This window comes from Podarcis liolepis (assembly GCF_965112155.1).
Source record: "Podarcis liolepis genome assembly, chromosome: 16".
NCBI lineage: Eukaryota > Metazoa > Chordata > Lepidosauria > Squamata > Lacertidae > Podarcis > Podarcis liolepis.
The window spans coordinates 30,246,529-30,270,002 of NC_139567.1; the positions used below are offsets into that span (position 1 = coordinate 30,246,529).

Sequence of the window (23,474 nt, forward strand, 5' to 3'; positions counted from 1 at the left end):
ATTATACATCTTTAGGTTGTTGTCAGGCAATAGCTTTCCTCTATAAACAGGCCTTTGGCCTTTAACTCTCTGTGGCCTTTTAGAAGTGGGTTAGATATTTTCAACGTATTTCTTTTTTCCTTTTGGTTTCAATGTATCTACAGTATGTGGGTTTTTGTTTTCATTTTGTTCTGTCTGGTTGGCTGCTTTCAATTTGCTTTGGGTTGCCCTAGACAAGAGAAAGCGACTCACAAACTCAGTGAATAAAATAAATAGCCTAGGATCCTGTTCTCCCAGTGGCCAACCAGATGCGCTCAGAAACCCCACAAGCAGAACCCTAGCACTAAAGCAATTCTCCCCTCCTGCAGTTTCCAGGAACTGCTATTCAGAAGCATTGCTTCCTCCAATTGTGGAGGCAGAGCAGAGCCATCATGCCCAGTAGCCATCAAGAAGCTTCTCCTCCTCCATGAATTGGTTCCATCATCTTTGAAAGCCATCTAAGTCGGTGGCCATCCCTGCGCAGCAGACCTGCAACAATTGTCCTTTGAGCATAGTGTCAACCCATTTGGTAGTAACCTCCCCGCCCTCAAGTTTCAGCCACTGACCATTTAGGGGTGTCTGTATCTGCTGCCCCCAATACATTTTTTGTTTTGAAAAAGTGTCTATACAGAGAGTTTTCTTTCTGAAGACAGAAAACAGCCTCATGCCATCATAACTGTAATCCCAACTTATTTTGAGCCATTTCAACCACCCAGGTAGCTGTAATTTAGCAACATCGTGCATGTCTTGTTGAGGTGGAAACAAATGGATCTATCACACAGCAACTGCTTTATTCTGGATCTTTGTCGCGAAAAGCAAGGTTGGGTAGGACTCCCCCTGCCCATGCGTATTTCCAAAACAGCAGGTGGGACGTGAACAGGGGCAGGAATCCAAATGCAGCCAAGCGAAGGCCTTTCTTCTTTCTTAGGGATGCAGGTCCCAGGTCTAGATCCACAGGAGCTCCGTCCTCAACAAGAGCCATCTGCAGCTAAGAGAAGAAGGGGAGAAAGAGGATCAAAAGCGCTCCCTCCCCAGAGAGATGCTGAAGATGCACTTCTTTGCCCTGGCTGTCAGGGGCTGGTCTGAATCAGATGTCAGAGACTGGCTTGACTCCGAAGCTGAAGGAATGCAGGCACAGACAGAGCAGCCTCTGACAGAGGAGGAGGAGGAGGATTCCCCCCCCCACCTTACACGTTCCCAGAAGCAGAGAGACCAGCAGATTCAGAGGCTGCTCAGCCAGGGGAAGAGCTGGACAGTTTTGAGATAGTAGCTAGGCAACCAGGAGGGAGGGAGCCTTTGGGAGATTCTTAAATCAAGAGTGGCGGGGAAGTCCCTCCCTCCTCTAGAACTTGGAGGACTGAAAGGTTCCAGGAACAACGGAAGCTCAGGGGAGGGACAGGTGGCCAGTGGTGCGCTTCTTGCTGTGGAAGGGGATAGGACTCAGAGTGAGCAACTGCCATCCGTGGGGAGGGCGGCCTGATGTTGCTCTCAGTATGTTGTTGTAAATACAACAGACTATAAACCTGACAAAGGCTCATTACTTCTTATCGGAAGCTACTGGAGGGGAAGGGGAAACTGACACTGGCTTTTGACCCTTTATTTTAGATAGATAGATGACAGATAGATAGAGATACCGGTTCTGTGTACCATTGAGTACCACCAGAAAAAAAGCACTGGTGATCATGATGGTAAGTTATGCCCCTGTAAACTCCAAGCATTTGGAAAATGAGGAAGTGGAAGGCGGAGGACCAAGGCTCCCGTGGTCAAATCCAGCAAGCATTTAGTTGCAGTGGGAGCCTGTGGGACTCCCTGCCACATATCCCTCTCCATTGACAGACTCACAATCACAAGTGCACTTCCAGGCAAAGAGGCTGAGCCTTGGGACGGTGCTGCAGCGTACAAAATCCTGGGGGTAGCTGTTGGCCCGGAAGACATTGCGTGGCACCTCCCGGATGTTGGTGTTTTCACAGATTATGTGAGCCAGTGAGACTCGTTTGAGGGCCTGGAGCTGCGATGGGGTGAAGACGCCGGGATTCTCATAATAGAATCTGAGGGGAAAGAGAAAAGGGGTCAGTGCCCTAGCACCTGGCACCATGAAAGCAAAAGGAGAGCCTGCTGGATCAGGCCAAAAGGGGCCCATCTAGAAGCGGGGATCAGATTTCACTGGGCACTACCAATGCTGAGTCATACTGACCAATCTCCTTGTTAAATCTAGATTATAAAACCTCTCCAGTCCTTCTGGTTCATAGATTTAAAACGTTTATTGACATTTCTACACACCCAGTCCAATCTGGGTTTGTTCGAGGGTGAAGAATTACTGATTCAATAAGGATTTTTTAAAAAACATTTTTCCTTTCAGCAGGAAAACATCATCCACTTTAGCAAGCTTCACACTTGATATTTTTAAAGCATTTGATTGCATAGAACCAAATTATTTAATGGAAGTAGTTAAGAAATTTGGATCTGGCCCAAAATTTGTAAAAGCTTTGGAAGGTATTTATTATAGATTACTGTAATTACCTCATGATTAGGTACTGTAAAATAATATGTTTAGTATTTTACACACACACACACACACACACACCCCTGCCACGACCCTATTTTTGATAGTCGTGTCATGTTTACACATGTGTACACATTTATGTGTGTACAATTTTGTAACAAGAAAATAAACAAAATTTTCTAAAAAACATTTTTGTGCACACAAGCCTACACAGACATGTAGAATGTTGCAGTATATTTTAATCTATTTTTCTCTTATTGCTGATTTTATCTTTCATATGCTTTAAATAATGGTTTTTAATTTTTTTCTCTTTTTTGTAAACCACTTTGAGGGGTGGTTTTTTAAAATTTTGTATAGATTTTATGAAAATAAATGAAAAGTAAAACAAAATAACCATCTCCTGCTGGGCTTACCACCAGTTTATGGGCTGTAATTTGCTTGCCTTTGTGATGAAATGGCTTCTGCTTAATTTAGAAGGAAAGTGACGGGTGTACGTAAGCTACTTAGGAAGACCAGTCGATTGAAAGAGAAAATCACAGAGGTTCTGGGCTTCCTCTGCCTGCTCACCTGTCACCGGTCCGAGTCCTTCGAAACTGGTCTCCGATGATGCACGCGAAGGTAGGACCAACTCTGCCATTCCGGACCAAAGGCTCTGCCACACCCCCAACCCAGAGGTCAATGTTGTTGGGGGTCTTGTAAAGGCTCATAAACTTCTTGGCCACATTGCGGTTCTGGATGACGGCAGTGAGTTCGTTCTCATTCTGGGGTTGGGAAAGGCCGCAGAATTGCCGCCAAGCATTGTAACCTGAAGGACAAGCACCAATATCAAATGCTGGGTTCATTTCAAGGCATCTGACGTGCAAAAGAGGCACTCTAGCACAGGCAAAGAAGAGCGGAGTGGGGTTTTAGAGGGGCGTTGTTGTTGTAATGCAGCCAACCCAAGGGGTGGGACCCCTTTCCTGGCATACAGTCTGCCAGGAAGTTTACTTTTGCTAGGGAATGGGAGCACGACAGCAACAACCCTCCCCACCTGTGTTTTCCAGCAACTGATTTTCAGAGGCATCCTGCTTCTGATGGTGGAGACAGAGCATAGCTATTGTGGAAAGAGGGGAACAAAGAGTTCCATAGCGCTTCCTCCCAAGGTGGGGTGTGTGACCTAGCTAAGCCTGACAGGACAGCTTACTCTATGGTCTTAACCCCTTCATGCATTAATTAGAGTTAAACACGTTGGTTATATCCCACAAGAAGGCTGTTGGGATGTGAAGAGAGGGCTGTTCTGCTCAGCTCCTGCTTGTGGGCTTCCCATCTGTCAACCAACCATCAGGGCCACAGGATGCTGGACAAGATGGGCCATTGCTCTGATCCTGCAGGCTCTTCCTAGGTTCTTTGGTGCAGAGTCTCTCTGTCTTCACTGGCCTCCCATACCCATCTCCTGAGAGTTTCTCAAGAGGCTGGCCGATGAGTCTTTCAGACATTTCTCTGCACCGGCTGGTCCTTGAGCAACAGTCTCCAACATCTGTGCACGCTCTGCTTGCCTTACCTGGGAGGCCGTGATCTCGGCCTCGCTGCATGTTGAGGGAGGGCAAATCCAGTCCACTGCCATTCCTGATCTGTTCAAAGAGTTTGTCCCTGAGAGCATCCACCACCAACTGGTCCGGCCTCACCAGTTTGGCTGGCTTACCCAAGAGGCCTCGGATAAGCGGGTCAATACCTCCTGGAAGAACAAAACATCTGCTTGCAAAATTATGGCTCACTGGCACATTTAGCTGCTGCCTGAGGGACCTCCGTCTCCCCCCACCTGCTGGACCTGTAGCCTCTACTGGATTTCCAGACCACAACCTGCCTGCAGCTGTGCAAGTAGGGCACATTTTAGAGTTGGAAGGGACCACAAGGATCATCTAGCCCAGCCTTTCTCAACCTGTGGGTCCCCAGATGTTGTTGAACTACAACTCCCATCACCCCTATCTAGCAAGGCCAGAGCTCAGGGATGATGGGAGTTGTAGTCCAACAACATCTGGGGACCCACAGGTTGAGAACTGCTGATCTAGCCCAACTCCCTGCAATGCAGGAATCTTTCACCCAACATGGGGCTTGAACCCACAACCTTGGGATTAAGTGTCTCATGCTCTACCAACTGAGCTATCCTGCAGGGTTTAACCACTGATTGATGCTACAGCAAGCCCCTTTGAAGCTGGCCTGAAAGAAGGGATTTGACTCAACAGAGGAAGCAAATGCCCTCAACTGCTCAAGCGAGGTCCTGACAGCGAGCCCTGCTTACCGAGGAAGAATCGGGACCTCACTTTTGCCCACTCCTGATGTCACACACAATCTCAGCTGTGGAGGGTATGTGCTTTGGGGAGATTCGCCATGCGCATCAAAACTAGGACCTTTGCCGGCCAAACTTGGCCTGTGGCCTGGAGGTTCCTGCACTGCTAAGTGTACGGGCTGGCACATATGGGGAGAAGTACCCTAGCCTCAATGCGACGGTCTTTCTGCAATTTGAGATAGAGGGAAAAATCATACTGAAAATACCATGTGACGGGGGAAGGACGAGATGATGGAGCTGCATATTCTACAGGGCTCACGGGGGCAGGGAGGAGAGAGGAAGAAAAAGAAGCCTCTTTCACAGAGGAAGAAAACTCTGGAGGAATTAGAGGGTGGCTTTTGACACAGAACTCCCCAAGGGCACTTTGGGCTCCGGAAAAGGGCTGCTGAGAGTGGAATCGGAGAGAAATATTTTGCCAACCCCCTTCCCCAGTACAGTCGTACCTTGGATCCTGAACTCCTTGTGAGTCAAACATTTTGGCTCCTGAACGCCTCAAACCTGGAAGTGAGTGTTCCGGTTTGCAAACATTCTTTGGAACCCAAACATCCAACTCAGTTTCTGATTGGCTGCAGGCGCTTCCTGCAGCCAATCGGAAACTGAACCTTAGATTCCAAACTTTTTGGAAGTCGAATGGACTACCAGAACGATTCTGTTCAACTTCCGAGGTACGACCGTATTAAGATCCTAATGACTAATATCAATACTATAATCACTCACAAACTAGTTGCTGAGCTGGTGATACACTTTAAACGTTAACCTTGTACGTGTAGCACAACACAATGCGTATCACACAACAACTTTGTTGTAGTTGCATGGTCTTCCCTTACAAAAACATACAGATGTGATGGCGCATAATACGACAAGGCTGCACCGCCGTACAGTCAAACCACAAATCTGCAGTCTGCAAGTCTTTATTCAGAATGGTGTGTACATTGAGCATGAAACGCATTATTTTGTTAAGAATTACATAAAACGTATGCAAAATGGTTGGGCCCCAGGACCTCTTTCGGACCTCAGGGCCCCCGAAGTTTGCACCGCCTTCCCCCCTCCTCTTCTTGGACTTGCCCAAGAGGGACATACCTTGCTGAAGGATTCTCCATGAAGCAAAAAATTCCTTCTCGAGCGGGGTCTCGCTTTGAAGCTGGTAGCGGCTATCCAAGCGAAACACCACGGGCCGCACTGAGGCATGCCCAAAACGGAAGGCGTTGGTGAAGGAGCTGGCGATTCGCGGGTCCACGGAGTCATTGTAGCCCGTGCTGCGACCCACAAAACGAGGGAATGCGTCACCCAGGAGGGCCGGCAGGTATTCGCTATAGGTGATTTTCTGGAATGTAGAAGCAGAGGAGAACGTGAAGAGAAACACACACTGAAGTTCTCCCTTAAAACATACTCAAAGAAACCAAAACAGCACAGGCATAGTGATCCCAGTAGGTCTTGTCCCAATGAGGCAGTTGCAGGGACTGAGGGTCACCACCTTCCCACAGCTGCCTAAGGCCCCTCCAGGGTTTCTCTCAAGCAATATGAGACTGCGCCTGTGTGTCTGACTTTGCTCTTCTTGCTTCATGTCTCTTCTGGTCCTGGGAGACTGAGGGCGGGGGCAAGGAAGGGAGTTTATAGTAGCAGGAAGGCGAGACACCCATGCCTCTTCACCAGCCAGACTGCCTCCTCTCCTGCCTCTGCTTCTAATCCTGGGATCTTTTCTGCCACAGACTCTTCTTGCTCACCAAGCCCTCCCAGTCTGCTCCGTCTTCTCCCTTGGACCGCTCATTGCCATCCTACTGACAATCCCCAGGCTCTGAGCCTTCTTCTCCTGGGGGTTCCCTTGGGGGTTCCCCAGCTGGTGCCTCCAACCCTTCCTCTGCATCTAGCCAGTCCGTGTCACTGGGATGTGGCTTCTACTCCTCAGTTTATCTCCACAACAACCCTGTGAGGCAGATTAGGCTGGGAGGCAGTGACTGGCTCCAGGTAGAGTAGAGATTTAAACCCTGGCCTCCCAGGTCCAAATAGCCTGAAACTCTAACCACTACACTACACTGCCTTTCTGTCAAGCTTAAACTGCGCTCACTCTGCATACCAAAAAGGGTTTCAGTAGGTGATTCCAAGAGAATCCCACATGAACTGAGGTTGGTCTTGGTGGGTAACAGAGATAAGAATCTACCCCACCCGCCATACCTCTCCACAGCTAGCTCACCCCATCCCAAACTCATGAACATCAGTAGTCTGGACTGAACACAGCGGGGGCTTTTCCAAACCGGCCTTGCATCTTGACAAGACCTGGGCTCATTCTTAGCGTCACAGGGCTGCTGTCTCAACCAGTACCTGAATTACTGCTCCATTGATTTTCCGGGCTATGTTGTAGATGGTGTCTGAATCCATGTGCGGATTCAGCATCTTCAGCTGAGAGGCCATGCGGTTGTGGAACCTCATGAAGAGCGTCTGCAAGGCAGTTAGACCCGGCATCTCGTTGACACGATTGTCCCCTTGAAGACCCCAGAGAAGAAGGAAGTGTTGTTAGATCCAACCAGCCACCTTGTGCTTGTAAGAAACAACTTGGAAAGCACAGGCTCTCTGCAGGGACAGCATTTTAGCAAGACTTCGTCTATCATCTATCTATCTATCTATCATCTATCTATCTATCTATCTATCTATCTATCTATCTATCTATCTATCATCTATCTATCATCTCTCTCTCTCTCTCTCTCTCTCTATCTATCTATCTATCTATCATCTATCTATCTATCTATCTATCTATCTATCTATCTATCTATCTATCATCTATCTATCATCTATCTATCTATCTATCTATCTATCTATCTATCTACCCATATATTATTATTATTATTATTATTATTATTATTATTATTATTATTATTATATCCCACCTTTTCCCCAGACAGGGACTCAAGGTGGTTTATACAAATTGAAACAATGCAGATAAAAGACAAGAAGCTAAAAATATATAAAATATAAATCAATAAGAGGTAATTAAAGTCTTTTTTGTTTTTGTTTTGTTTCTTTGCCTTTTTTGTTTTTGGTAAAAAAATAAGAAAGCAAAAACCAAACAAAAAGAGGTAATTAAACTCTAATAGAATTAAAACAATATAAAATTCATATTAAAATGCAAATAATAAAAACAGTACAGCACTATCAAAAGTCCTCCCTTAAAAAACAGCCAGTCCTCAAAGTCCTGGCAGAATAAAACAATCTTCAGCTGCCAGCAGAAGGACAACAAGGAAGGAGCCAGTCTAGCTTCTCTAGGGAGGGAATCCCAAAGTCTGGAAGCAGCCACTGAGAGCCTAAAGGCCCTTTTTTGAGTCCCCATTAAGCATGCCTGGCCCCATGGGTTATCTGCCCCTTCAAAGCAGGAACCACAGCTAAGGAATCTCTGGCAGATGGTTGTCCAACCTCTGTTTAGAAACCTACAAGGAAGGAGATTCCACCAGTGTCCAAGGTAGACCTGTTGAAAATCTACTACCACCTGGAAGTTCTTCCTAATGTTTAGTGTCTTTTCTTACCATTTTAATTCCTTGGTTGAGGTCCTATCCCCTGGAGCAGCAGAAAACAAGCGTGCTCCACCTTCCATGTGACAACAGCCCTTCAGGTATTTGAAGATGGCTTCCTAATATCTCTCAGTCTTCTTGTCTCCAGGCAAAACATACCCAGCTCCCTCAACTGTTCCTTACAGGTTTCCAGAGGAGCATAGCTGAGTGGGAGAGCACCTGCTCTGCATGCAGCAGGTCCTGGGTTCAAATCCCCAATGTCATCTCCAGGTAGGGTTGCCTGAAATCCTGGAGAGCCACTGCCAGTCAGTGTAGGGCAGGGGTCAGCAACCTAAGGCCATGGTGGTCCTTTAACTGGCCCACAAGCTGCTCCCGAACCAAGCTGCCTGCTCAGTGAGTCCACGCGCGCTGTGCTAAACCAGCGTGATGCGGGGATTCACTTCTGCGTTGCTGAAAATTGTGTCTGCGCAGGCACCGGAAATCGCGGGCACGTGCGTGATCTGGCCCATGGAGGGATCTCTACTGGAGTGAACCTGTCCAGGCAAGGTAAACCTTGCCAACCCCTGGTGTAGGGCAATACAGTGGTACCTCAGGTTAGGTACTTAATTCGTTCCGGAGGCCATGAAGCTCATTGGGGGTGACTGTGAGGGGTCAGTCACTGCCTCTCAGCCCAACCTACCTCACAGGGTTGGAAAATTGTAACGCAATACAGTGGTACCTTGGGTTAAGTACTTAATTTGTTCCGGATGTCTGTACTTAACCTGAAACTGTTCTTAACCTGAAGCATGACTTTAGCTAATGGGGCCTCCCACTGCCGCTGCGCCATCAGAGCACGATTTCTGTTTTCATCCTGAAGCAAAGTTCTTAACCCGAGGTACTATTTCTGGGTTAGCGGAGTCTGCAACCTGAAGAGTATGTAACCTGAAGCGTATGTAACCCGAGGTACCACTGTACTGAGCTAGATTGACTTGTGGTTTGACTCAGTAGAAAATACCTTCCTTTTCAAATCAAGAACAATGAGGACCGGAATCTTACTTGGTCTTTAGCCGAAGGACCAGAGCTCTGTGACAGAACATCTGCCTTACATGCAGAATCATTTAGAATCATGAGGACTAGCATGTTGGTTTATTTTAAAGGACATGACCATAGTTCTGTGCAGGGAGAAGGTCCTAGGAAGGGTGGGAGTATCCCCTCTTTTGAAACCCTGGAGAGCCCTTGCTGCCAGTCAGTGTGAAACAGGGGTCTGATTCAGTATAAAAATAAACAGACCTACCTGCAAAGAAACAGGGGATCTTTGCTGTCGTGTTGGTTTTATTGCAGAGCTCTGGGAAGCCTGGTGGGTTGCCGAAAGGGAGGTAGGCCAGCCCTTTGTCTGTGTAGTTCAGGTTGACAGCCAGCAGCCCTTGGTTGCTTGAGGTGTTCCTCAGTTGCCTCGCCCAGTCGACTTCGCTGGCGTAGACCATGCTGGCGTCAAGGAAGGCTGTCAGAGCGTTGATCTGGTTGCGGATGGCGTAACCCCCGTTGCAGGCGGGGGCTGCTCTCGTGAAGGCCATACAGCCTTTGGGGTCTTTCACCGGGTCATTAGGAGGGATCTGCAGCCCCACAAAATAATAATTTTTAAAAAATGAAACGGAGAGCCAGGGGTGGTCTAGTGGTTAGAGTGGCAGACTATGACCTGGGAGGCCTGGGTTCGAATCCTCCCCACAATGGCCATGGGGGTGACGTTTGGCTTTCAGCCTAGGCTACCTCACAGAACCCTGTTGGGAGGATAAAATGGGGAGGAGAACTATGTACACCACCTTGAGATCCTTGGAGGAAAGGTGGGATAATAATAATAATAATAATAATAATAATAATAATAATAATAATAATGTATGTGACCTTCAGTCTGGCTCCCAGTACGTTTCTGAGCACAATTCAAAGTGTTGGTGCTGACCTTTAAAGCCCTAAACGGCCTCGGTCCAGTATACCTGAAGGAGCATCTCCACCCCCATCGTTCTGCCCAGACACTGAGGTCCAGCGCTGAGGGCCTTCTGGTGGTTCCCTCACGGCAAGAAGCCACGTTACAGGGAACCAGGCAGAGGGCCTTTTCGGTAGTGGCACCAGCCCTGTGGAACGCCCTCCCACCAGATGTCAAAGAGAAAAATAACTACCAAACTTTTAGAAGACATCTGAAGGCAGCCCTGTTTAGGGAAGCTTTTAATGTTGAATAGACTACTGCATTTTAATATTCTGTTGAAAGCCTCCCAGAGTGGCTGGGGAAACCCAGCCAGATGGGCGGGGTATAAATTATTATTATTATTATTATTATTATTATTATTATTAGTGATCACACAGGGTGGGGGGGCAGGTCCATGCAGAGCTGGGGTAGGAGTCTTGTTAGAATAAAGTTATAAACTCAAACAAAATAGCAACTGGTTGCTGGTGCCCCCCCCCCCAGCCAGCTTAGTCTTCTGAGGCCCTAGGCAAGTGTATTTGGCTGCCCACCCCCTCTGCACAGGCCTTATGGGGCTTCCCTTCAGGTGTCTAAGCTCAACACCAGCCCCTGCAACAACCGCCATGAAGTCTCCGCTCGAGAGAGATGAAATTCCTGAGGCTGTCAACCTTTATAGGCCGGTTACCGCATTTGGCATTGTGGTGGGCGGGGGAGGGGAGGAGCATCATGGGGGCCAGTCATCCCTGCCATTGGGGAGGTTGTGTGGCCTAACCCATCAATCAATCAATCAAAATAAAAATAAAAATAAAAATAAATACCCTACAGGGACAGTTAAAGAAAAATATTTTCTGGAACAGTTACCTATTGAGTTGTTTCTTGTTTTTTTATAACATTTTTATATGTACGGATAAAATTGTTTCAGAAGCCGCTTTGATACGTTGTATGAAATTGTGATCTACAAGTATATTTTTCTACAAACATAAAATAAAATTTAACACGCAGTCAGAAAACAACCCGCTGCCACATTTAAAAGGGCCAAAAAAAGTGGCAGAGCCACAAAATGGTAGTTGGTTGTGCCCCCCACCTCCTCAGCCACCAGAGAGAAGTTTTTTGCACCTCTCCTCTGTTCAGAGACCAAAAAGGGAGGGTAGGGGTCCAATTCTGGCACCCAGTGATATCGTGCTGTGTTTCAATTATGGATTATTATTATTTATCGTTTTTAAGGAGGTGCATGCCATGTAGGAGAAGCTGAGTCAGCGCAAGCAGGAGGTGAGGAGGAACAGCAAAGAGTTCCTTGCTCTTTGCAGATTTTGGAGGGGATATTTACAGAGACCTTTCGTGGGTGACACAGGGGAGGTGCTGGCAGGCCCACTGGATCCTGCTGGTGCCGTGTCGGGGATCCCTGGACTACTGTATCAGACAGGTTGCATTTCTGGAAAAGGGTAGAACGAACCCTGGACTTTCACGCACCTTGATGGGGAAGCAAGGGGGTGCCTTTGCGCAAGTGTTTTCACAGTCTGCTCCTTTGATGAAGGTGAGGGTGGCCGTGGTACTGGGCCCAAAATCCAAGTCGTGGTCAATAAACTGGCCAAATTGCATGAACATGACCGATCGGAATGGGTCATCGGTGAGTCTTTTGTCGTTGAAGGCGACAATCTGGTTGGATACGTCCCGGACCTGCAGCAGACGTTACCAAGACATAACAGAGGAACAGATCTTGGTTGCTGATTCCAAGCGCCAAGGCTGATGGTTGTAAACTTGCATACCCTGAGCCTGGACACCCCCAAAAGGCCTCACCCTGATCCAGATTCACTGAAGGGGCCAAAAACACCCCGGGAGTCAAAGTTCAGAAGCTAAAGTGAGGGCAGAATGTGGCAGCACAGTTGCTGGCAGGAGTGAGACCTTGTCAGCCTGTAGCACCACTGCCCAGAGATCTTCACTGCCTGCTGATTTGTTACCAGGCTAAATTAATAGCTGTGATTCCTGCATTGCAGGGGGTTGGGCTAGATGACCCTTGGGGTCCCTACCTACTTTACAGTTCTATGATTCTATGATAGAAGAACACAGATTATAACATGCATTATGGTAGGGGCCACTTTCCTATCTGCTTTGCCACCTTCCCCCTCTTTCCCTAAAATCCTTCCCTGCCCCCCGCTTGGGCTCCAAAAATGGCCCAGAGGACACCCAAGTAAAATGTTCAAAAATAAAAAAAATAAAAAAGGCTTCTGATCTTCTGTCTGTCACTTACATAAAAGGAATTATTCAAAACCTTCACTCCAGAATGATATCCAACTGATCTACTACTGCTTGGCAGGGGGTTGGACTCGATGGCCCTTGTGGTCTCTTCCAGCTCTATGATTCTATGATTCTATGATACTATCTGTTAGGCAATATTACTTATTAACCCATATATCTCAAATTAATTCATTTTCCTTTTCACACAAAAAGTCCAAAAGGGCTTCTCTAATTTTTAAAATAATTTTTTTTTTCTTCCAGTAGCACCTTAAAGACCAACTAAGTTAGTTCTTGGTATGAGCTTTCGTGTGCATGCACACTTCTTCAGATATCTGAAGAAGTGTGCATGCACACGAAAGCTCATACCAAGAACTAACTTAGTTGGTCTTTAAGGTGCTACTGTAAGAAAAAAAAAATTATTTTGACTATGGCAGACCAACACGGCTACCTATTTGTAACTTTCTCTAATTTTTGTTATTAATAAATGCATCAGCAATGGTTTTTCTTTAATCAAACATATCAACTTTATCTCCAATAACTTCAACAACTATTCCTCCATACTAAACAACAATAAGTCTTTCTGCCTTTGTCCACAAAAGAGTCTCTCCGCTGTGATCATATATTAAAATAATATTCCATCGTTATTTTCTTGTTATGGATTCATTAATTCACCCATTTTGTATCTTCTGTTCCTATTTCCTGTTGTCATGCTATGGATTTCCATCCTGGTTTTTTTAAAAATCATCCCTTCTCTTTTCCTAAAACCCTGATCCATTCTGAGCAACTGTTCAGAAATCCACTTTGCAAAGCAGAGCACAGCTGGGGTTGACTCCTTACCAAGGGCAGGGGGAATCCATAATATGTCTTGTTTTCCGTCCAGCCACGCGGGAGGGATATGCCATCTTCGTACTCTTGCAGAAGCCGCCGGGCATAAGGGCGGTTGTTGGCCCCTAAGGTAGGAATCCTCCTGGAATGTTCCAGAAGGGCCACAGAGATTCATTTTTTAAAAGCAGCAAAGGGGGGGGGGAGAGAATCCTATTTTTACTGTATTTATTGCATTTAAATCCCACTCAAGGGGGAGTTCATGGTTTTTCTCCTCCATTGCTAATAGGAACTTAGGAAGCTGCCTTATATGGAGCCAGACCATGGTTCCATCAACTCAATATTGCCTACACTGATTGGCAGTAGCTCTCCAGGCCTTTTCCCCAGTCCTACTGGGAGATGCTGCCAGGGTTTGACCCTGTCCGCAGGGCAGATGCGCTGCCTATACCACTGAACTATGGTCCTGTCTGTGAGCAGCTCACCAAATGAGTTCAGGGCTGGGCTGGGATTTTAACAGCCGACATGCTGGATATAGAAGCTTACCTGTTGTTACATTCTCCAGTAATAGTCCGGAAAGGGCTATTGAAATCACACTGCAATGGGCTCTGTTCTTGCTTGGCACAGCCAGACGCCTTGTAGATAGTTTGCATCTGGCCTGGACTGAGAACATCTGTAGCAGGAAGGAGATGGAAGAGGTCTCAGCTAGGGACACGCAAGGGTTTAATTCGGTCCATGTTTTTAAGTGAGCTGAACAGATTTACTACACCTCTTGCATTAATAAACCCAGATCGGAATTTTGTGATGCGAATATCAGAAGAGCTTGCTGGATCAGGCCAATGTTCTAGCATCCTGTTCTCACAATGGCCAACTTAGAGGCCTATGGGAATTTGCAAGAAAGACCTGAGTGCAACAGAAATTCTCCTTCCTGTGGGTTTCAGCAACTGGTATTCAGACAGAGTAATGATACATCAAACCCAGGGGTCTCGGGGTCACCCAAAAACCAACCTTGTCCGATTCCTTCAAAACCAGTGCCAAAGTTTTGTAGTCGTTTCGTGAGGAAAACCCCATGTTTTGTAATGCCCCACAAAAAGAGCGCTTCATACTTCAAACCCAGGGGTTTGCAGTTAACACCCAAAAAACCAACACCGTCTGATTCACTCAAAACTGACGCTGAACTACGGCAAAGGCTTTGCAGAAAGAACATTGGGTTTGATATATGAAGTACTCCATTTGTGGGGCACTACAAAACGTGGGGTTTTTGCTACAAAACGACTAAAAAACTTTGGCTCTGGTTTTGAGGGGATCAGACAATGTTGGGTTTGGGGGTGTTAACTACGAACCCGGGTTTGACATATCAGTTACACTGTTTGTGGGGTGCTACAAAACATGGTGTTTTTTTGCTACAAAACAGCTATAAAACTTTGGCACCAGTTTCGAGGCGACCCCAGATTTTGGGGTTCATAGTTAAAGAAGCTGGAGTTTATCCGCAGATATATATATATATATATATATATATATATATATATATATATATATATATAGATATAGATATATATATAGATATAGATATATATAGATATATATAGATAGAGATATATATATAGATAAAATGCTTTTTGAAAAGCATACCTTGAGATTAACAATGTATTTTGTATACATTTGTTTCCACCAGGGGAGAAAATGGATTGAACGACCGCACATGTTTGGTCCTGTTTCCTCTTTCTAAAGCAGGCTCTTGTGCCTCATGGACTAAGCATCTTTCGCGTGACCTGTGGCTGACACCCTTTCACAACCCCACTCTGGGAAAATGGAAGTGGCTTTTGCAGATCCCTTTCAAGTAGTTTCTAAGACGTGCCTGGGGTGGGAGTGGGGGCTGCCCAACACTAGGGAGATGGTAAACACGCCAGCTTCAGTTTCTCCCAATTTCTGATTTTCCAAGCCGCAAGTTCAGTTCCCTACATTTCCACATCAGTTGGTGACTTATATATTTTTTAAGTAAACCACATGAAAACCCACCGGCATTCTAGTTCCCGTTATTCATGACACACAGCTTTCTGTAAGCAATTTTGCTCCATAAAACACGCACCTTTGTGGAAAGCATATTTCTCTTATCATAACGCAAGTGCTTCTTTGACAAACTGGTGCAATAAAGAATGAAAATCACAGAATCATAGGGTTGTAAAGTTGGAAGGGACCCCGAGGGTCACCCCCCTGCAATAGGACTTGGGGGGGGGTTGACTAATTAAAACAAAATTGGCGCAAGGTTTGAAGCCTAAAGACTCTTTTTCAGCTGACAGCAATATTACAGCTAAAAAAGAAAACAGAGGACTCCCCTCACACTATCAAACTTGTTGATGAGCATAAACTGCAGACTGTAAATGGTCTCCCTCAGGGAGGGGGAGTTGGGGATTCCCCTTTGCTGGAGGTTTTAAGCAGACGTTGGGTGGCCATCTGTCATGGATGCTTTAGCTGAGATTCCTGCATCGCAGGGGGTTGGACTAGATGACCCTCAGGGTCCCTTCCAACTCTACAATTCCATGATTCTCTGCAAATGGCTGTCTGGGATAGGAACTTGTGTTATTTGGTTGCTGTCTAAACTCCATCTTCTAGACTGCCTCTCAGCCTAATGAACCTCACAGGGTTGTTGGGAGGATGAAATGGAGAGGGAGGAGGTCTCTGGACATTACCTTGAGCTGCTTTGGAGGAAAAGGTGGGAAATAAATGTGATAATTAATATAAACAAACAAAGTGTGCATAATTTTGCACACTTTGGCCTAGCGTATGCAATTGCGCACACACAACTTAGCTGGAGATTAGCTGCAGAACTGAAATCTGGATCTCGTGCATTGACGGGCAGTGTGTGAAATAGGCTGGTTCATCTTGAAACAAGAAGTGCACCTGGTTCCTCCTCCATCACCTACCTGTGATGTTGAAATCCCCGGGGATTGCCGGCTGCAGCTTCTGTTTCAAGAGGGCCCAGGTGACATGCATGGTGTCGGCTGCTTTCACCGCCTCCTTGGTTTTTCCCACGGGCTGCTTGAAGGAGACCAGGAGATCTGTGGGGTTGACCTTCTCTCTCTGCAGCTTCTCATTTAAGCTGGAGGGTCGGAAAACAGTTGAGTGAAGCTTTGTCACGCAACAGCACTTGAAAGCACATTTCATTATATTGTTGTTGGTTGCTGGGGTCAGTCTGGATGATGCCCTGAGCACCTCCTAATTCTTGGTCTCCTGTAATAAGTGAGGGTTAGACTCTAATAGAGGATTCTATTGCTGAACTAGCCAGAAAAGTTTATTTGTAAGATTTTAGCTCCTGTCATCATGGCTATTTCAAGCACAATACCGTAATGACTTTCTGATTATCTTATAATAAGCCTCCAACCATGTTTAAAATTAAGTGGCAGAGAAATTCTGTTAAATGATAGTTTAATGCAATTTTATTGATTATTGATTGCATCACTTTGATCTTGCAGGGCTTCTGTGTCTTTTTGACACAGCAAGCAAAGCAAGCAAATATACAGGAGGGGTAGCCTTCCCCTGTGTGTGGAGGATTTATTGAAGGATTTCTGCTCAAATTTCCACCTGAAACACAATGCAGCAACTCTCCAGCAAACTGGGGAAAATCGGGAGAGAAAGCAGAAGGGAACCAGTAAGGTTGTCAACTTACCTGCTCCTAAACCTTTAACAGCAGCCTGAGTTGTCCACTTCTCCTTTTAACAATTATCTGATCTGTCAACACTAGCGGTTGAAACTTTATGCAGTATGGAGTAAAGGACAAGCACTTTGCCACCATTGCTGTTAAATGCACAGGAGCAGGGGCCAAGAAAAGAGCTGGCAACCTTAGGCACCCAGTTTGCTCATGGGCAGCGGCGTTATGACCACTGCCATTGTGGCTGCACCCAGGTCCTTCTCATGCAAATCAGCACCGTCCTGTGAAATGCAGAATCATAGAATTGTAGAGTTGGAAGGGACCAATAAGGGTCATCCAAACCAACCCCCTGCTATGCAGGAGCCACAGCTAAACCCACTGTGGCTGTGTGGAGAAGGGAGGAGACGCAGCCCTCACCGTTGCTGGGTGCGTTTGTAGGCATCTTCGACCAGCTGTTTTGCTTCTTCCACACTCCTCAGAAGGTCTGAGGTGTCCAGAATCTTCCCAATGGCTGCAACAAGAGAGAGAGAGCGCGTCCCTTAGTCTGGGTTTGTCCAAGAGGAGAATCTTGCATCAAATGCCTCCATTTAAAACCAAGGGGTGTCATTTGCACCTCCCACTAAAAACAAGAAATTGCAGCATAATTGCTAACAGGAGTGAGAGATTGTCAGCATGTAATACCTGGGCTCAGAGAGCTTGTCTGAGGCCTGGGGCTGGGAGTCCTGTTCTTGGCATGACTGTGTAAGTCTGGCAGGCCCTGGGGGGGGGGGGCGAAAAACACAGCCCTCTGAGGCCCAGGGCAAGTGTACCCAGCTGCCCCCGGTTCTGCATGGTCCAGCTGTACTGGTTGCCAATTTGATACCAGGCAAAGTTCAAAGTGGGCCTATTAGTATACAGTGGTATCTTGCTTCTCAAACTTAATCCATTCCGGGAGTCCGTTCAACTCCCGAAACTGTTCAGAAACCAAGGCGTGGCTTCTGATTGACTGCAGGAGCTTCCTGCAGTCAATTGGAAGCCGCGTCGGACATTCAGCTTCCGAAAAACGTTCGCAAACTGGAATGCTTACGTCTGGGTTTGCGGTGTTCGCGAGCTGATTTATTCGACAACTAAGCCGTTCGAGAACCAAGATACTACTGTACATGAATAAAGCTTTTGGTACCAGCTTACCTGCAAAATTGCCATACCCCACATATGCCCACTCAAGCGCTTTGATCTCCGGAACTGGCATGGTTACAGGTGACACATAAGACCTGTACTGTATTTGTAAGAATTCAATCTTTTAGTGTGGCAGCACCTCTACACTTTGGAACTCCCTGCCTACTGAAATCAGGCAGGCACCTTCACTGTACAAGTGCCACATAATTCCCATTCTGCCTTTGTAAGAATGTATTTCACATACTAATGGCAACACCTTGGACTTGACTTGGGAGCAGATCAGCGATCAGCGTAGCTCTCTGAGCAGAGCTGTTCTATGCTGACAGGGTTGCCAGCTGAGGAGGAAAAAATGTCTTGGTCTGCTCTAAGGAGTTTAACAGCAGCCTGATAGGCAGAAATCAGCAGGCGAGGCTTCTCCCTGCGCAAAGAGAATTAACATCGCCTGCTAACCCATTCAAAGCACAGGAGCTGGGTCCAGTTTAAAAGTTGGCCATTTTAGACATGGCTTTCTCCCAGAGAATCTTGGGAACTGTGGTTCAGCAAGACAGTTCTCTGTTATACAGGTCCCCAGAACTCCATTACAGAATGACAGTTCTCCGGATTCTTGGATGCTGTAGAGGCAGCATGCAAAGCAAATTTCCAGTTAAGGGCAGCAGCTAAGCCACAGAAGCTTTGGAGAGGATCCGAAGGACTCATCCCTCTGGCAGACTGTAACATGCTGCTAGGAGGGTCCCATAAGCAAATACAGGATGCACAGCTTAGAACAATTTCAGAAGGTTGCAATTGTTTCCATAGCGGGCGGGGAGGGAAACAGAACTCAAACTGCAGAGGAACAGCTGGTGAAAAGTGATCCAATGAGAGAGCGCATTGCAGAAGTGCATTGCAAAACTCAGAGAAGTGGGAATTTCAAAGGATGTTTTTGTGTTTCATTTCACGGGTCGTTTCAACTATGTAGGCTTCACTCTAACAGCAAAATGTTCTCCAGCGACAAAAAAGAGCGGAGTCCCCTGAGAAAACATGACACAATTTCTGGATGGGGGGGGAGGGGAGCAGGACTGATGCAGCAGGTATTTGCACACATTGTTCAGAAACAGGTCGAATTACAGGCCTTCTGGCAGCTACAGGTTGCAACACACAGGAAATCTGAAGGTTTCCTTGAAGCAACTGAAATTCTTCTGTTGACAGATTTATCCCTGGCCATTCTGCAGAATGTTTCGGGCTGTTTGGGAGCAGTGCTGGGTTTATTGCACAAATTATGAAAACTTCCAACTGAGGACCCAGATTACAAGAGGCCTGAAACACATTTTTTTGTTTCGTTTGCTCAATTTCAAGTTTATGTAATTTCTATTTTTAAAAGGAAAACATAATCCAAATCAGACTTTACCGTTCTGATATGACAATATATATATATATACACACCTACTGTCTGCAGAAATATTTGTTGTTGGATTTATAAATCTGTGCAGAAATGAGTTGTCTTATATGCTAAGTAACAAACAGATAACAACACAACAAATTTTATTGGTCAATCAAATACAGATTATAGCAAAAAAAAACAAACAGAAAAAGAAGAAAAGATGTAAACAAAGAATATCAGAAACAAATTAAAACATTTGTGATAAAATCCTTGTAATGTGTAGAGCATGTATACATGGTGACTCTTATCTTAGAGCACAAAAGTGGACTCAAGGACTTTCTTGAGTTGGGACGTTTTTATGGCAAACTTTGCTCCATTGAGCATGACTGGTTTGACCGAGCAAGACAGCAGATACTTGATTTTGTTGATGTCACTGAGGGTGACAAGAAGCTGGGGTCAGCAACCTTTTTCACCATCCCTCAGACCATGTGGTGGGCCAAACTATATTTTGAAGAAAAATATGAACGAATTCCTATGCCCCACAAATAACCCAGAGATGCATTTTAAATAAAAGGATACATTCTACTCATGTAAAAACACGCTGATTCCCGGACCATCTGAGGGCCAGATTTAGAAGGCGAATGGGCCACATCCGGCCCCTGGGCCTTAGGCTGCCTACCCCTGCAAGAGGGTCAAGGAATTTCTTTAAGTATTTAGCCCTTGGATTTTCATACAGCTTACAAGATAGCACATAGTGTTTGGTATCCTCAACTGTCTGGCACCCGAAGATGCGGAATCGCTGTTCTCTAGGGATATTTTTGTATCTTCCATCCAGAAATAATAATAATAATAATTTATTATTTATACCCCGCCCATCTGGCTGGGCCTCCCCAGCCACTCTGGGCGGCTTCCATAAAAACCAAAAATACAGTAAAAGTTAATTTTGATTGTCTGGAACCTTAAACACCGTGCAAAGCAAAGGGGAAGTAATCTCAGGCAAATATTTCTCTATTCCGAGCTCAGTTTTTACAGTGGGATAGATGGTAGAAAATCTAGATGCCTTTTTACAGCTTCCATATCCCTTCTAGCAAATACCGTATTTTTCGCTCTATAACACGCACCCGACCATAACACGCACGTAGTTTTTAGAGGAGGAAAATCCGTAGGCATGCCACCCGTAGGCATTCCCTCCATAACACGCACAGACATTTCCCCTTACTTTCTTGGAGGAAAAAAGTGAGTGTTATGGTGCAAAAAATACAGTAATTCCTGCAGATGCTCTTTATTGAATCTTTGACTACACTGCTACATGCTAAGCAGGAAACCTCCAGGGACTTTCATTTAAAAGCCTCTCAAATGCAAATGGACTTATTGCAAGATGAGTATTCCAGTGAGATTGCTGCTTGTGTATGCAAATATCAATTACAGATAGGTAGACATGTTGGTCTGCCATAGTCAAAATAAAAAAATTCCTTCCAGTAGCACCTTAAAGACCAACTAAGTTAGTTCTTGGTATTGAACTAACTTAGTTGGTCTTTAAGGTGCTACTGGAAGGAATTTTTTTATTGCAAATATCAATGTTCTATTTTTCATTGTGCTTTCTGTTCCAATAATGCACTTTAAAAGATACTGCTATGGGGGCCTCTTAACCTTGAAATAGTTTAGGGCATCAGAATGTCTTGATCTGGTCCTGTTAAGGGGGCGGGGGGGGGGAGGATAGGTGGGTTAACAAAACCCAGAACACTCTCCAAATATAATTATTTTAAAAAGCAATAGCAAAAAGAGAAGCAAGGGCCTTACCACGGAGAGGAAGATCTGTTGCCTGGAGAGGTTTCGTGGCCACCAGGCATCCCAGGAGAAAAAGGAGCAGCTGTGCACCTTGGAGAGCAAGAGAAAGAGGACAATTTTATCTGGCCAAAAAAAAATTAAAAATGTTTCAAGAGCAGTTTCCTTCAGTGCATGACTGTTTCTTCATCAGCAGACCTGTGAAAGCCCCACCTGCTCCAACATTTGTCTCCCCCCCCCCACCCAAAAGAGCAAAAGCAGGCAGAGATTTGTATAACATTTAGAAAGCATTATCATTGAAATAGGAGATTAGTTTTCTGACTCGCCTAGAATTTAGGACCAGAAAGCATTTGGAGGGGTAAGGACCACTCACCTGACATCTTTGACGCTTCTGCTCATCGGTGGCTTGGACACCAACACTTTTATACCTGGACACACCCCTCGGGTGGCAGGAGGAACTGTCCGCAAGAGCTGGATTGGTGGAGGAAAGGCCACACAGGGCAGGCATCACTACCGAGAAGGCCCTCTGTATTGTTCCCTGTAGCCACGCAGTGAGGGACCCGCCGGAAGGTCCTCGGAGCTGGACCTCAGAGACTCTAAGATTACACCCGCAAGCTCCTTTAGTATTCTTCGGTACCCTTGGGTGCAGCTCATCAAGCTCTGGAGTTCTGAGTTCATTTAAAGTAGCTAGCTGTTCCCTTGCCACCACTTTTCCTGTGTTGGGCTGCAGTTTCCTCCTTGCATCATTTATTCTGTAACCACAAGGTTGGACACTGCTTTCCTTTTGGGTGAAGAGAGAGGCGAAGTACTGTAGGTTCTCAAATATTAGATGGGGGACACCTGAATTGCCAGTAGTACACGTGAAAAGGATCTAAGGGTCTAAGTCAGGGGTCAGCAACCTTTTTCAGCCGTGGGCCGGTCCACTGTCCCTCAGACCATGTGGTGGGCCAGACTGTATTTTGGAAAAAAAATATGAACAAATTCCTATGCCCCACAGAGATGCATTTAAAATAAAAGGACACATTCTACTCATGTAAAAACACGCTGATTCCTGGACTGTCCACGGACCAGATTGAGAAGGCGATTGGGCCGCATTCGGTCCCCGGGCCTTAGGTGCCCTGCAGGAGGGTCAAGGAATTTCTTTAAGTATTATACATAATAATGTGGCATGCATCAAAATGAAGAGAAATGTTTCATACACCTGCATGTGCCCCTACCTTATGCAACCCATGTCAATTTAAAATAATAGCAGAGTTCCCAAGTAACAACAACTCTTTCCAGCCAGGAGAAATCGAGGAAAATCATTTTGAACCTTCAGGGGTATGTTAAAAAACATTGCTTCGGATTTGTGAAAATTCACGATCATGAAATGAAATAATTCCATTTTCAGATACTGAGGAAGTGAAGGTGGTGAAGGAAGAACTGATTGAGTTACAAAATGTCATTGAGCTGAAGTCAAAGTTTAAGGAATTATAATTGTGTTATTATCTTCCTTAGAGGGTCGTGCAAAGTGCTCTTCTGAACAATGCTTTTTGTTGGCAAGGGTAGAAGGCACGGGGGATGAATTTAAGAAACCAAGGGATGGTGGCTTGAAAACATTTGGGAACCGCTGTTCTAGATGTATTTTCCTGTTTACATATTCTGTTAGCCATCAACTAAGAAGCTTTCCCACCAAATCCGAAACACTATTTTATATGCAATAAATTAACCACAGTTGAAACCAACAGGAAAGCTCAGTCAGTAGAGCATGAGAATCTCAATCTCAGGATTGTGGGTTTGAGCCCCACATTGGGCTAAAGATTCCTGCATTGCAGGGGGTTGGACTAGATGACCCTCAGGGTCCCTTCCAAGTCTATAATTCTATGAATTCACCTCCAGGCCTTTTAATTCCCTCCTCTTACATTCCCGTTCCTTATACAGTGGTGCCTTGCAAGACGAAATTAATTCGTTCTGCGAGTTTTGTCGTCTTGCGATTTTTTTCGTCTTGTGAAGCACGGTGTCGGGAAAGTTTTGGAAAAGCTTCAAAAATCACCAAAGTCTTCAAAAACCTCAAAAAAGGCTACCACACCGCGTTCTATGAGTTGCTCCTCGAAGTCAAGTCGCAACTGTATTAACAGTGTTAAGAAAAAGGAAACAAACTTGCAAGACGTTTCCATCTTGCGAAGCAAGCCCATAGCGAAAATCGTCTTGC

General features: G+C 45.7%; 1 protein-coding gene across 2 annotated transcripts in view; it reads right to left on the bottom strand.

The window, feature by feature from the left end:
• Nucleotides 1-788: 788 nt before the first annotated feature.
• The window catches only part of LOC310695192 (eosinophil peroxidase-like), a 53,508-nt gene continuing 30,822 nt past the window's right edge, over nucleotides 789-23,474 (bottom strand). The window contains exons 1-14 of one of the 2 annotated variants that reach the window (XM_083479269.1): nucleotides 21,657-21,730; nucleotides 21,299-21,376; nucleotides 17,404-17,497; nucleotides 16,262-16,437; nucleotides 13,884-14,010; nucleotides 13,356-13,485; nucleotides 11,754-11,960; nucleotides 9,621-9,939; nucleotides 7,167-7,327; nucleotides 5,928-6,171; nucleotides 4,062-4,235; nucleotides 3,089-3,326; nucleotides 1,861-2,066; nucleotides 789-1,006 (exon numbers count right to left, since the gene is read on the bottom strand). In XM_083479269.1, the coding sequence (XP_083335395.1) occupies nucleotides 987-1,006; nucleotides 1,861-2,066; nucleotides 3,089-3,326; nucleotides 4,062-4,235; nucleotides 5,928-6,171; nucleotides 7,167-7,327; nucleotides 9,621-9,939; nucleotides 11,754-11,960; nucleotides 13,356-13,485; nucleotides 13,884-14,010; nucleotides 16,262-16,437; nucleotides 17,404-17,497; nucleotides 21,299-21,376; nucleotides 21,657-21,663 (2,181 nt within the window). In that variant the 5' untranslated portion in view covers nucleotides 21,664-21,730 and the 3' untranslated portion in view covers nucleotides 789-986. Of the gene's footprint in view, nucleotides 1,007-1,860; nucleotides 2,067-3,088; nucleotides 3,327-4,061; nucleotides 4,236-5,927; nucleotides 6,172-7,166; nucleotides 7,328-9,620; nucleotides 9,940-11,753; nucleotides 11,961-13,355; nucleotides 13,486-13,883; nucleotides 14,011-16,261; nucleotides 16,438-17,403; nucleotides 17,498-21,298; nucleotides 21,377-21,656; nucleotides 21,731-23,474 lie in introns of those variants that run through there. The other variant, XM_083479270.1, reaches the window with a different exon arrangement.